Raw genomic sequence first — 12,483 nt, forward strand, 5'->3', positions numbered from 1 at the left:
ACCTTTCTAAATCATTTGAAACTCTTCTAACAAGCATGTATATTCTTATAATTATTTTAAGTGAAAGTCACTCAGTCGTGTCCAACTCTTTGCGACCCCATGGACTGACTATACAGTCCACAGAATTCTTCAGAAACTAGAGTGGGTAGCCTTTCCCTTCACCAGGGGATCTTCCCAACCCAGGAATCGAACCCAGGTCTCCCACATTGCAGGAGGATTCTTTACCAGCTGAGTCACAAGGGAAGCCCAAGAATACTGGAGTGGGTAGCCTATCTCTTCTCCAGCGGATCTTCCCGACCCAGGAATTGAACTAGGGTCTCATGAATTAAAGGCAGATTCTTTTTAAAAAATATATTGAAAATAAGATTTAAAAAAAAAGGCAGAAGAAAGTAACTGCTTCAAACTTTCAAACTATGAAAGAACCTTCTAGAATTCCTGTTCTTGCTTCCCTATTCTAAAGCAGGACCACCCTGATGCACATGTGACACACGGGACACCTAATTTTAAATCGAATAGTATACTGAGTGTGGAATAAATAATTATTTTATTAGAAAGTACTTCTGATAAATCTAAAGGAAAACTTCAGTTAAATTACATTTCTCAGTGGACGTCACAATATTCATGGAGTGGTAACTAGGGCAGTGGATGCACAGCCCAGGGACTGGCTGACCTGATAGCTCGGACCCTGACTGGCAGTGTGACTCTGTCAGCCACCGGAATCCTTCATCTGGACCCAATGGTGGTATTGAAAGGTGGTTTAGCTTCAACTACAGGCTATAAACACTCTCAGACCTGCGTGGGTTCAAGTCCTAGTGCATCACTTTCTTCTCTGTTACACCAGAAAAGCTGTTTAAGCTGGCTGTGTCTAACAGAGAACAAGATGAAGTAGGCTCCAAACGCCCTTGTCAAACACCAGACACACCTGAGAATCTCCACAGCCATCGCAACCGATCAACTCAAAATTCAATTTTGAGTCCATGGTGCTAAAAGGCTTAACAAAACGTCTTGAGGTGTGCAGGGGAAAGAATGCTCAGACCTAGCCCTCCTACAATGGGTCCATTTGAGGACATACTTTTTTTTCCCCATTAGCATTGCCCTTCAGGGACTTGCCTGGTGGATCAGACAGTAAAGAATCTGCCTGAAATGTAGCAGACCCAGGCTCGAGCCCTGGGTCCAGAAGATCGCATGGAGGAGGAAATGGCAACCCACTCCGGTATTCTTGCCTGGATAATTCCATGGACAGAGGAGCCAGGTGGGCTACATTCCATGGGGTCTCAAAGAGTCGGACACGACCGAGCAACCAACCCTGCTACTATTACTATCGCCCTTTAGCGACTTGATGGGTGATGACTATTTCATTCAGTGTCTGAGAGGGCAACACAATCATTTCGCTTTTTTAAAAGTGCAACAGGAAGTGTTCTTTATTTTGTAATATCACCATAAAAATATGAACTTGTCTAAGATGATGATCATAGTCTAAAAGATCATTACATAAGACTATCACACGACTCAAGTGAATACAAAACTAAGCATATTGTGGATCTAGACATGTTTAAAAAACGAGGCTGCCAAGTACAGGAGTACTATTACCAGCACTAGTTTAATAACATAATGAAGAATTCTTAGTTTTACCAATACTTCACGCTTTTCAACACTGTATCACTGTCTTCTGTAAATTATGAGATTTATTATTATATACCAGTCCTTCCGTGAGGCAAGTTTTAAATCAAATTTTCTACGTCACCTCTCAAAGAGAGCTGAGGACCTCTAGAACCACTTGGTCTATACATCACTTGAGGAGCAAAAGTTCATGGACACCCCATCCTGCTGTTACTCAGGTAAACATATGTAAACTGAGAAAACAAGCTTTCTCTTGGGTTAAAGATGCTTACAGTGGCTGTAAAAATGTTTCATGTTTTCTTTACAATGAATATTCAACCTCACAGGGACAAATACATCTTTACAAGCATGTATTTTAAGTAACAGATTTAAGAGCAACATAAATATTTCTGAAGGCCCCTTATTTTCACATACTTTTTTTTAAATCCCAGATCTTCTCTGTGTTTTATAATAACTTTTTAAAATGACACTTGTAGATAACCTAGCTAAAAACATTTATGTGGAAAAGAAGTTTCTGCATTTTGATGTTCTTCGGGGAACAATGCATAACCTACATTAACTATATACACTCCTTCAATTTCCTAACAAATTACAGGACATGCAAATTTGAAGGAAGACTGGGTTTAAAGGTGAGGTTTTATTATCAAGGATATGGGCTTTTCTTTCTTTTTTTTTTTTAGAATTTTTATTTCTTTCTTGATGTAGACCATTTTTAAAGTCTGTGTTTAATTTGTTACAGTACTGCTTCTGTTGTTTCATGTTCTGGTTTTTTGGCTGTGAGGCCTGTGGGATCCCAAGAAGGGATGGAACCTACACCTCCTGCATTGGAAGGTGGAGTCTTAACCACTGGACCACCAGGGTAGTCCCTGGGCTTTTGATTTCTTATGCTTAAAATAAAACAACAAGTTGTAAGAATATGACTTTTCTGTTACAATATATCAGGACCCTTTACTGAGGAACTTTCAGGATCTGTCTGCTTGGGTCAGACCAGTGAACCAACTTTTCCCTGTGGTGCAACAATTTGTAGTTTCCCTCTACTTTAGATAAAACACAAGGAGACTTCATCAATTAAAGTTCCCACTGATCACATCCTTAGAACATTACTGCACTGTTGATCCCCTGCATCAACCACCCAGCATGCTAGGATGATCATTCTGTGCTTGATCCTTCCCTCCGCATTTATTCATTGCCAGCCACTCTGAAATGAGTTATTTCTTTTACTGTTCTAACAAAGTCCCACCAGTGCCTTCACCTTAGCAAGGAAAGAGTCTACTAAAGATGACTCTTCAGTAGAGTTCTATTTCGGAAGAGCACTCTATCTCTGAGTCAGGAGAATGCAACAGTTCAAGGTCAAGTCTGCCCTACCCTCTAAGTATCACCTCCTGGTCCTTTGCATAAGTAGAGTCCTAGAGAATAAGCCCCTCTTTATTTTCAATCTAGTGACTTCACTGCCTTCCATGGTTATGACTTTTACTCCTTCATTGTGCTGAATGATCAGGGTAGGAACCCTACAACTAATTCTACTTGATTAAGAAAACCATCATGGATGGTTATCCCTCCTTGATCAGACACCCCTGACATCAACAGAACTGTGCACTTTAAGAAGGATAATCTTTTATCAGTAAAACTGCCATTTCAAAATGAAATCAGCCTGCCTTGAAAACATAAGGTTGATCTCCATGAATTTTGGTTAATTATATCTTATGTGTAAGTGAATCAGTTCAGTTCAGTTCAGTTCAGTCGCTCAGTCGTGTCGGACTCTTTGCGACCCCATGGACTGCAGCACACCAGGCTTCCCTAAGTGGAATTATTAGGATTAGCTTTAGTAATATTTTTTGTAAAAAAAAAAAAAAAAAGTGTTTACAAAGATTATTTAGAACTTTGGTTGAGCCAAGTTCAAATTAATGCCTTATAAATGAAAAGCATCCCTATTTTGATTCCTATCATAAAGATTCCATTAGTTGTGAGTAAAACAGCAATTCTGCTGCTGCTGCTAAGTCGCTTCAGTCGTGTCTGATTCTGTGTGACCCCATAGACGGCAGCCCACCAGGCTCCACTCTCCTTGGGATTCTCCAGGCAAGAACACTGGAGTGGGTTGCCATTTCCTTCTCCAATGCATGAAAGTGAAAAGTGAAAGTGAAGTCGCTCAGTTGTGTCTGACTCTTCGCGACCCCATGGACTGCAGCCTACCAGGCTCCTCCATCCATGGGATTTTCCAGGCAAGGACTACTGGAGTGGGGTGCCATTGCCTTCTCCGAAACAGCAATGACAATTTTCTAAAAGGAAGTTTTTTAAAAACCACAAACTTCAGCAGCCATTACTATTTCCCCAATCTAATTGTTTTATTCTGCTGAACTACAGAAGTCAATTGAGGAAAAGTATTCCTGAACGAAATCTGTCATCTTTTTTTACCATCAGCAATATCTAAGTTTAATAAAGGAGTTAAGTACTCCATTCAATTTCTTTTTCTTTCTCAAGAGGAGAAAGATATTTTAAGACAAATGCTATAGGTTTTCTGCTATCTAATTCCATTCCCTCCCTAAGATGTTAACATATTTTTCCCTTAAGGTGTGGACTGTACTTATTGTGAACATTCCTTCTAATGGAATGAATGGATACTGTTGAAAACTGTTTGGTAAGTTAATTTATAAGCAGTAATACTTATTGAAAAATTAAGAAATGGCTTTCATAAAACTTCTGACTTTTTATTTTTTTAAAAAGTCTAATTCCTGGGGATATGTACTTGCATTCTGAGGTTTGGCTTTTGGTCAAAGGAATAATCTAGAACGCAACACTGGGGCAAACAAACTCTTTAGGAATCTCATTCCAAATGACAACAGCAAGTTTACTGTGAAATTAATAAAACATTCTCATGTTGTTTAACTGTAAAAAATTGACAATGGTTTCTCTGTCTGTCTCTCTCTCTCTTTGATAAAGCATAGAGAAAAAGTGTTTAAGGGTTTTCCCCCTTAGAATCTTTTTTAAAAATCTAAATCACCTCTATCTTTAGAGAATTTTTATTAACATTCATAACTACAAAACAATCCACATATTTGAACAAATAAAACTTACCACTTGGAGAATGTCTTCATCTTTTGGCATAACACTAAGTTCCAATGTTGTATCACTGAAATTGAATATACATAAACTATTTTAAGGGAGGCAAAAATTATACAAGAAGGACATAAAGGAAAAAAGAGGTAACTCAAGTATTCTTTAAGTTGATTATGAGTTTAACTTACAGATTTTAAAAACCTTTACTTTCAAATCCAAATCATTAAAATGAAAAGTAATAATTTTTATGCATATATAATAATTATGTACATATGTTTGAGCTATTCAGAATTGGTCAAGTGTTCTTTACAACATGCTTCTAATTTAGAAACACCAAGTATATTACTTATATTGAATATTCCTGGAATAAAACTCATCAACATATAATTATGTATTCCTTTATCTCAGGTCACAGAACAAATTACAATTTTTTACCACATAGTCTCATTGTTTATCAAGTTAAAAATCCATTAACATGAAAATAATCAAAGAACCCTCCAATTTAACATTTTAGGCAATACTAAACATCCTAATTTTGAAATATTCCCTCCTGGCCTCAGAAGAGAAGGAAGTAAGAGTTCACCATCACAACCATCAAAATGATGCCTTATCTTTAAAAACCACATAGCATCTCAACTATTTGCTTTCTTCTCCATGATTTAACTTAGAGCTTTTACAGGAATAGCTCAAAGTCTCATTTTATTTTGGTACCGCAAATGTCCTGCTGAAATAATAGACAAGTTTCTCTAGGTTTAAAACAGCTCAAAGGGAAAAATTATATTGAGTCCTGTGATATCAGAATTACATTGAGATATGCAAGGATAGTGGTGCTGTCCCCAGCTAGGGCTTCAGTATCTATCCTAACAATACTGGATAGATTTCCCCCCAATACAATCATGAGATTGAGAAACAAACAACAAAAAACCCAAAATCTAATAATTTACCGGTGTCTCTATTTGAACCCTTATTTTTAGGTTCATAAATGCAAAGAGAATAGTAAACCAGTAAGAACCACAGGTTCAAATAAATTCTACTAAGAAAATATGTAAGTACTTGAATTTCAACATTTAGAGTTGGTAGAAAATACATACTGATGCTTAGATAAATTCTTCTGCAAGGATACATTTTTACATTAATACACTGCAGAATCTCAATGGCTTTGTGCTGCATTAATCCATTTGCTACCAACTGCAGACAAAAGGAACACAATTTTTTAAAAGAAAAATAAGATCATAAAAAAAAACCATTTTATTTTATTTATTTATTTAATTTTTCAAATTGTTTTACTGGTGAAAAATTAAGACTGTCATTCCAAAATGTTATTACCGTGAAAGATGAACTGCATCAGTAACAAAAAAGAAAAAAAAAAATAATGTGGAGTTTGAGGAAAACAAAGATTAAATTATGGTTGTTTTGGGAAAATGGTACTTTTAAAGAAGACATGTTAATAAATACCCTGAAAACTCTCAAATTATAGGCTGACAAAACATACTGGTATATTTATCATGATCTAAATTGTTTTCAAAAAGAAAATTTGGGTAGATCTCCCCACTGCCTCTGGGGAGGCTTTCAATTCTTCTCCAGTCCCCAGGTCTCCTCAATACTTAAGATCAAATAGGTGTCACTCAGAAATGCCTAGAATCTAAGAGTAAAGAGAACACTCTGAGATCAATAAATCATGATCACCCACCTCTGAAAGTGGCAACGTATTAGGGCATTTGTGTAAATTGTTGTTGTCGCTTAGTTGCTTAGTCGCTTATTCATGTCCGACTCTTTGCAACGCCATGGACTGTAGCCTGCCAGGCTCCTCTGTCCATGGGATTTTCCAGGCAAGAATACTGGAGTGGGTTGCCATTTCCTCCTCCAGGTATTTTCCTGACCCAGGGATTGAATCTGTGTCTCTTACATCTCCTGCATTGGCAGGCAGGTTTTTTTTACCACTGACATCACCAAGTATCCTTGTGTAAATAAGTGAGATTATAGCATGAACTGCTTTAGAAATGGTTAGAGGAGCTTGATAAAAGTCTTCAGAAAACAGTGAACTTCAATTTAATTGCAGACAGCTGAGTGTGGCTAATATAAAGCAATAGGTCACCTAAAAGTTACTGTATTTGAATCTGGGTAGAAGCTCTTGTTGGAGAAGGAAATGGCAGCCCACTCCAGTACTCTTGCCTGGAAAAGCCCATGGACGGAGGATCCTGGTAGGCTACAGTCCATGGGGTCTCAAAGAGTCGGGCACGACTGAGCGACTTCACTTTCACTTTTCACTTTCATACACTGGAGAAGGAAATGGCAACCCACTCCAGTATTCTTGCCTGGAGAATCCCAGGGACAGAGGAGCCTGGTGGGCTGCTGTCTATGGGGTGGCACAGAGTCGGACACGACTGAAGCGACTTAGCAGCAGCAACAGCAGAACCTCTTGTGATGATGATCTGGAAATCAGACCCTAGTAGAGTCATGGTTTATTCTTGATCAAAATTTAACATGGCAACCTCTTTGGCTTTTGATTTCTGTATTTGCAATTTTAAGAAAAAGTCTAGGTGTGTGACAGAGAGAAATAGGGTTGGACTAAACTATCTTTACAGTCAGTCACTCTATAAATACTACTCTACCTTTAAAACTCAAAATCCTATTCTGTAGAAAGTAGGCAAACAAGTGGATTCAAAGATGATTTCTTGTGGTCTTTGTTAAATAAATTTGAGCCAAGAATATTACTCAGTAAGCTATTTAAAGATAAGTTATCTTAGTGGTTTTAAAATAAACTATATATGCAATTATTTATATACATATTATAAACAAATTTGATTTTCACTTCAAATAAAAGCAAGAGACTTAATGACAAATCTAAAATGTATGCGTCTCAGGCTCAAAAGGATTTTAATTACAAATCTAGTAAATCTGCCGAAACAAAGCCACCAAATACACCATCCTCTGGTAGTACGCTCTTGGCAACTTTCAAATGCATTTTCAACTTTAAAGGAAGGTTTCCTATCTTTACATCGCATCAGCTTCTTACAGGAATACAATATTGTATTAAAGCTACATTCTTCATTGATTTATAAAACCCATCTTTGGCCAAAATTAATCATGTCAAGACTTACCTGTTCTGGATTAAAGCAATTACTTGAGAATAGGTCTTGCCAATAACACTTTCTCCATTGACTTTTATAATTCGATCACCTTCAAAGAGGAATTAAAAAAACACATGAGGAATTCCTTTACAATGTCACTTCTGAGTACTTTTGTAATACTTCTTGAGTAAATACTTATTTTTGATATATCCTTGCTCATTGTTTTGTAAAGTATCTTTTATAAAAATGAACCTAAATTTTAATATATCCAGCTTATGAGATATAATGATGTTTTAAATGAAGAGTGCAGCAACTGATTAATTTAGGAACCTCAAAAAGTATTTTATTTCTAAATATTTATATATTTATATAAATAAAATAAATCCCCTAATTTTATTTATTTATTTTTTAAGTTTTTTGGCTATGCAGTGCAACATGTAGAATCTTAGCTCCTCAACCAGGGACAGAACCCTGGTGTGGCGTCTTAACCACTGGACCACTAGGGAAGTTCAGTGTTCTCCAATTTCAGTCCAATTAATTTCTTTCTCCTATTCTCCCAATTTCTTTAGTTTACTGATTAGTGTTACACTGCAGAACTGAAATATGGGTATGCACATGGGTTTGACTTTACATATACTAACTTGTTCTTCATTTTAATGGGGTAAAGGACCTCTGGATGACTCAAAAAAATTCAATGGAGCAGAAAAGAAAATAACTGAGAGAAAGGACAAGGGAAAGAAGAAAACAGAAAAAATGTACTGTTCCTGTGGCTAGCACAGTCCCTTAACTATGACCAAAAAAACCAATTAACAAATTAACAGTGCATCCTAATGTATCTTAGGAATGATACCCAATACTTACATTTGTAGCTGAAAAGATTATTTTAATCAAAAGGCAGTAAAAGCTAGTTTTTCGTTAATTACCATTTTACATTATGTTTAAAAACAAGAGAAAGGGGTAACTATTTTAGTGTCTGCATTACTCTAAACTAAATCCTAGCTAGTTTTTATGAAAATCACAAGTCACAAAATATTTCAGAAGAAACAGACCACATCCTGCAGATATGCAGCTGGGCTTGCTTGCATTGCACTGGAGACTTCAGTTACTCTTTGGGGACTTGGGGGGATGGAATGAATTGGGAGATTGGGATGGATACATATACACTACTGGTACTATGTATAAAATAGATAACTAATGAGAACTCTACTGTATAGCACAGGAACTCTACTTGATGCACTATGGGGTGTAAATGGGAAGGAAATCCAACATAGAGGGGTTATAGATATAAGTATAACCAATTCACTTTGCTGCATAGGAGAAACTAACACAACACTATAAAGCAACTATACTGATAAAAATTTTAAAAATAAAGAAAATTTACCATTTTAACCAAAAAATAAGCTACTCTTTGTGGTGGAATGAACTAATTCATCTCTGGCAGGCCAGGCTCTTCTGGAATTTGGAGCTCCAAGATTATTTTAATTAGATCAATAAATATCTTCATCATTTTACTATTTTGTTCATTTTTTTCAAAATTAAATGTATGCAAAATAGGTTGTTTTAAAGGGCCTCTGAGAGTCCATTATTAAGTGGTAACTAAAAGTGCCCACTTTTTTTAAATTAAAAGATCCTTGCTCCTTGGGAAGAAAAACTATGACAAACCGAGACAGTATATTAAAAAGCAGAGACATCACGGACCTTTGCCGACAAAGGTCTGTCTAGTCAGGGCTATGGTTTTTCCAGTAGTCATGTATGGATGTGAGAGTTGGACTATAACAAAGGCTGAATGCCAAATAATTGACACTTTTGAACTCTGGTACTGGAGAAGACTCTTGAGAGTCTCTTGGACTGCAAGGAGATCAAAACAGTCAATCCTAAAGGAAATCAGCCCTGAATATTCATTGGAAGGACTGATGCTGAAGTTGAAGCTCCAATACTTTGACCATGTGATGCAAAGAGCTAAATCATTGGAAAAGACCCTGATGCTGGGAAAAACTGAGGGCAAGAGAAAGGGGCGATGGTTGAGACGATGAGATGGTGGGATGGCATCTCTGACTCAACGGATGTGAGCTTGAGCAAACTCAAGGAAATAATGATAGAAAGAGATGCCTGGCATGCTGCAATACACGGGGTTGCAAAGAGTCAGACACCACTTAGCAACTGAACAACAACAAAAGTGCCCACAAATTGCATGTGTGTGTGCTAAGTTGCTCAGTCCTGTACAGCTCTGTATTTCTGTCAGAATGTATCTATTTGGGTATCAAGAAGCTTACAAGGAACTAGGTCTCAAAAGCAGTAACAACTGATATGAAGAGAAAGGAAGAAACACACAGAAGGAGAAAGAAAAATATGGAAAATGAAACATGGAAGAAACAAAGTTAAGAAATTTAGAGTCTGTTTAAATATCAGCACCTGTGCATAATCCAGCTTCAAAAGCAGGTCCGCCCTCTTTCACCTGTTTGACAAAGATGGTGTCCATGGGTTCCAAGCGGTTTCTTTGTTTTCCTGTGGGAGAAAAAAGATCCAAGGCATGGTTTTACTTCACAATATTTTCATAAAATAGCAAAACAGGAAACTGTTTAACTGAGACAATTAAGCCAAGATCTTTTAAAGAAGTGTTAACACATATCCTGAATTTGAATGCTGAAGTCATTATTAAGAGTATTTCACAAACTCAAACATTTATTTTGCTTCTTTCACAACACAACCGCCAGAGCAGCAATGGTTTCCATTTATCCGGAACATTCTGTATGTAAATTACTACACCAAATACTCCCATGCCTGAGAACTAATTTCCATAGTGAGTAAATATTACTACCACCATGGAACAAAATAGGACACTGAGGCTTAGGGAGATTAAGTAAGTTCTCCAAGATCACAGAGCTAAATTATACAGGTAGTATTCAAGCCTACTGCCTTTTTTTTTTCATTTGTTCAGTAATTTATTTTTATCAAGTCTACTGCTTTTTAATACTGCATGGTATTAAGCACTGAAGTCATAATGCTAAAGTAAAACAGTTCTTTCCCTTTAGGGATGCTGGAGGGAGACAGACATATGAATGAAGAATGATACTACAGTATTTAAAAACAGAGACAAATACAACAGACAGTTATGGTGATGAGGAGCAGGTGATCAAATGCGAAAGTCAGGACTTCACCAACTGCTATCCATAGACCAGCTCAAGGACTTGCTAAAAATCAGTGTTTGAAGTCCAATCAGAAATCTGCTTTGTCGTGCTCGCTTCGGCAGCACATATACTAAAATTGGAACGATACAGAGAAGATTAGCATGGCCCCTGCGCAAGGATGACACGCAAATTCGTGAAGCGTTCCATATTTTTCTGGTGCACTGGGAAGACCCAGAGGGATGGGGTGGAGAGGGAGGTGGGAGGGGGGACCGGGATAGGGAATACATGTAAATCCATGGCTAATTCATTTCAATGTATGACAAAAACCACTGCAATGTTGTAAAGTAATTAGCCTCCAACTAATAAAAATAAATGGAAAATTAAAAAAAAAAAAAAATAAATCTGCTTTGTCAACAATTTTCCCTGGTGATTCACCTACACACTAACATTTGAGAAAAACTGACAGTCTCAATACACAGAAGTAAAATAAAGAGTCACGGCTGAGAGAACGTTTAAAGTAAGTGATAAGTACGAAGGTAAGTACTGAGAGAGGACAAACAGGTAGATACTCAGAATGTGGTCCCCAGACCGGCAGTAGTGACATACCCAGGAAGTGTGTTCAGATCTATTGAATCAGAAACAGAAGCAGAACACACAGCCCTGACTCTTTAAAAAGAATGTAACTGAGAAAAGAATGCATATACGTGTATGGGGTAAATTTAATCCATTTTGTTAGACTGCAACGCTGGACAGAATTTGATTGAGTGTCAAATATAAAGAATCCATAATTGTTGTCTATAAAACTGAATTTTTATCCATTGTACAGGATGCAGGGATCAAGACCACCCCAAGGAAAAGAAATGTAAAAAGGCAAAATGGTTGTCTGAGGAGGCCTTAAAAATAGCTGTGAATAGAACAGAAGCAAAAGGCAAAGGAGAAAAGGAAAGATATATCCATTTGAATGCAGAGTTCCAAAGAATAGCAAGGAGAGATAAGAAAATCATCCTCAGAGATCAATGCAAAGAAAGAGAGGAAAACAACAGAATGGGAAAGACTAGAGATCTCTTCAAGAAAATCAGAGATACCAAGGGAATATTTCATGCAAAGATGGGCACAATAAAGGACAGAAATGGTATGGACCTAACAGAAGCAGAAGATATGAAGAAGAGGTGGCAAGAATACACAGAAGAACTAGGCAAAAACAATCATCACGACCCAGATAATCATGATGGTGTGGATCACCAACCTAGAGCCGGACATCCTGGAATGTGAAGTCAAGAGGGTCTTAGGAAGCATCATTATGAACAAAACTAGTGGAGGTGATGGAATTCCAGTTAAACTATTTCAAATCCTAAAAGATGATGCTGTGAAAGTGCTGCACTCTATCTACGTCAGCAAATTTGCAAAATTCAGCAGTGGCCACAGGACTGGAAAAGGTCAGCTTTCATTCCAATCCCCAAGAAAGGCAATGCCAAGGAATGCTTGAACTATCACACAATTGCACTCATCTCACACGCTAGTAAAGTAATGCTCAAACCTCTCCAAGCCAGGCTTCAACAATACGTGAATCATGAACTTCCAGATGTTCAAGCTGGTTTTAGAAAAGGCAG

The 12,483-nt window shown here is 37.2% G+C and overlaps 1 protein-coding gene and 1 non-coding gene across 6 annotated transcripts in view; one reads left to right on the forward strand and one right to left on the reverse strand.

Moving 5' to 3' along the window:
• Positions 1 to 12,483, reverse strand: part of ARHGAP21 (Rho GTPase activating protein 21) — a 131,851-nt gene that overhangs the window by 34,760 nt on the left and 84,608 nt on the right. For 4 of the 5 annotated variants that reach the window (XM_070472068.1, XM_070472069.1, XM_020882321.2 and 1 more), the window contains 3 exons: positions 10,158 to 10,250; positions 7,776 to 7,854; positions 4,693 to 4,747 (listed from right to left, as the gene is read on the reverse strand). In XM_070472068.1, the coding sequence (XP_070328169.1) occupies positions 4,693 to 4,747; positions 7,776 to 7,854; positions 10,158 to 10,250 (227 nt within the window). Of the gene's footprint in view, positions 1 to 4,692; positions 4,748 to 5,765; positions 5,788 to 7,775; positions 7,855 to 10,157; positions 10,251 to 12,483 lie in introns of those variants that run through there. The other variant, XM_070472071.1, reaches the window with a different exon arrangement.
• Positions 10,980 to 11,086, forward strand: LOC139036878 (U6 spliceosomal RNA). Its single transcript, XR_011489732.1, has one exon. It is a non-coding gene; the product is annotated as a U6 spliceosomal RNA (small nuclear RNA).

This window comes from Odocoileus virginianus, chromosome 9, assembly GCF_023699985.2.
Source record: "Odocoileus virginianus isolate 20LAN1187 ecotype Illinois chromosome 9, Ovbor_1.2, whole genome shotgun sequence".
NCBI classification, from domain to species: domain Eukaryota; kingdom Metazoa; phylum Chordata; class Mammalia; order Artiodactyla; family Cervidae; genus Odocoileus; species Odocoileus virginianus.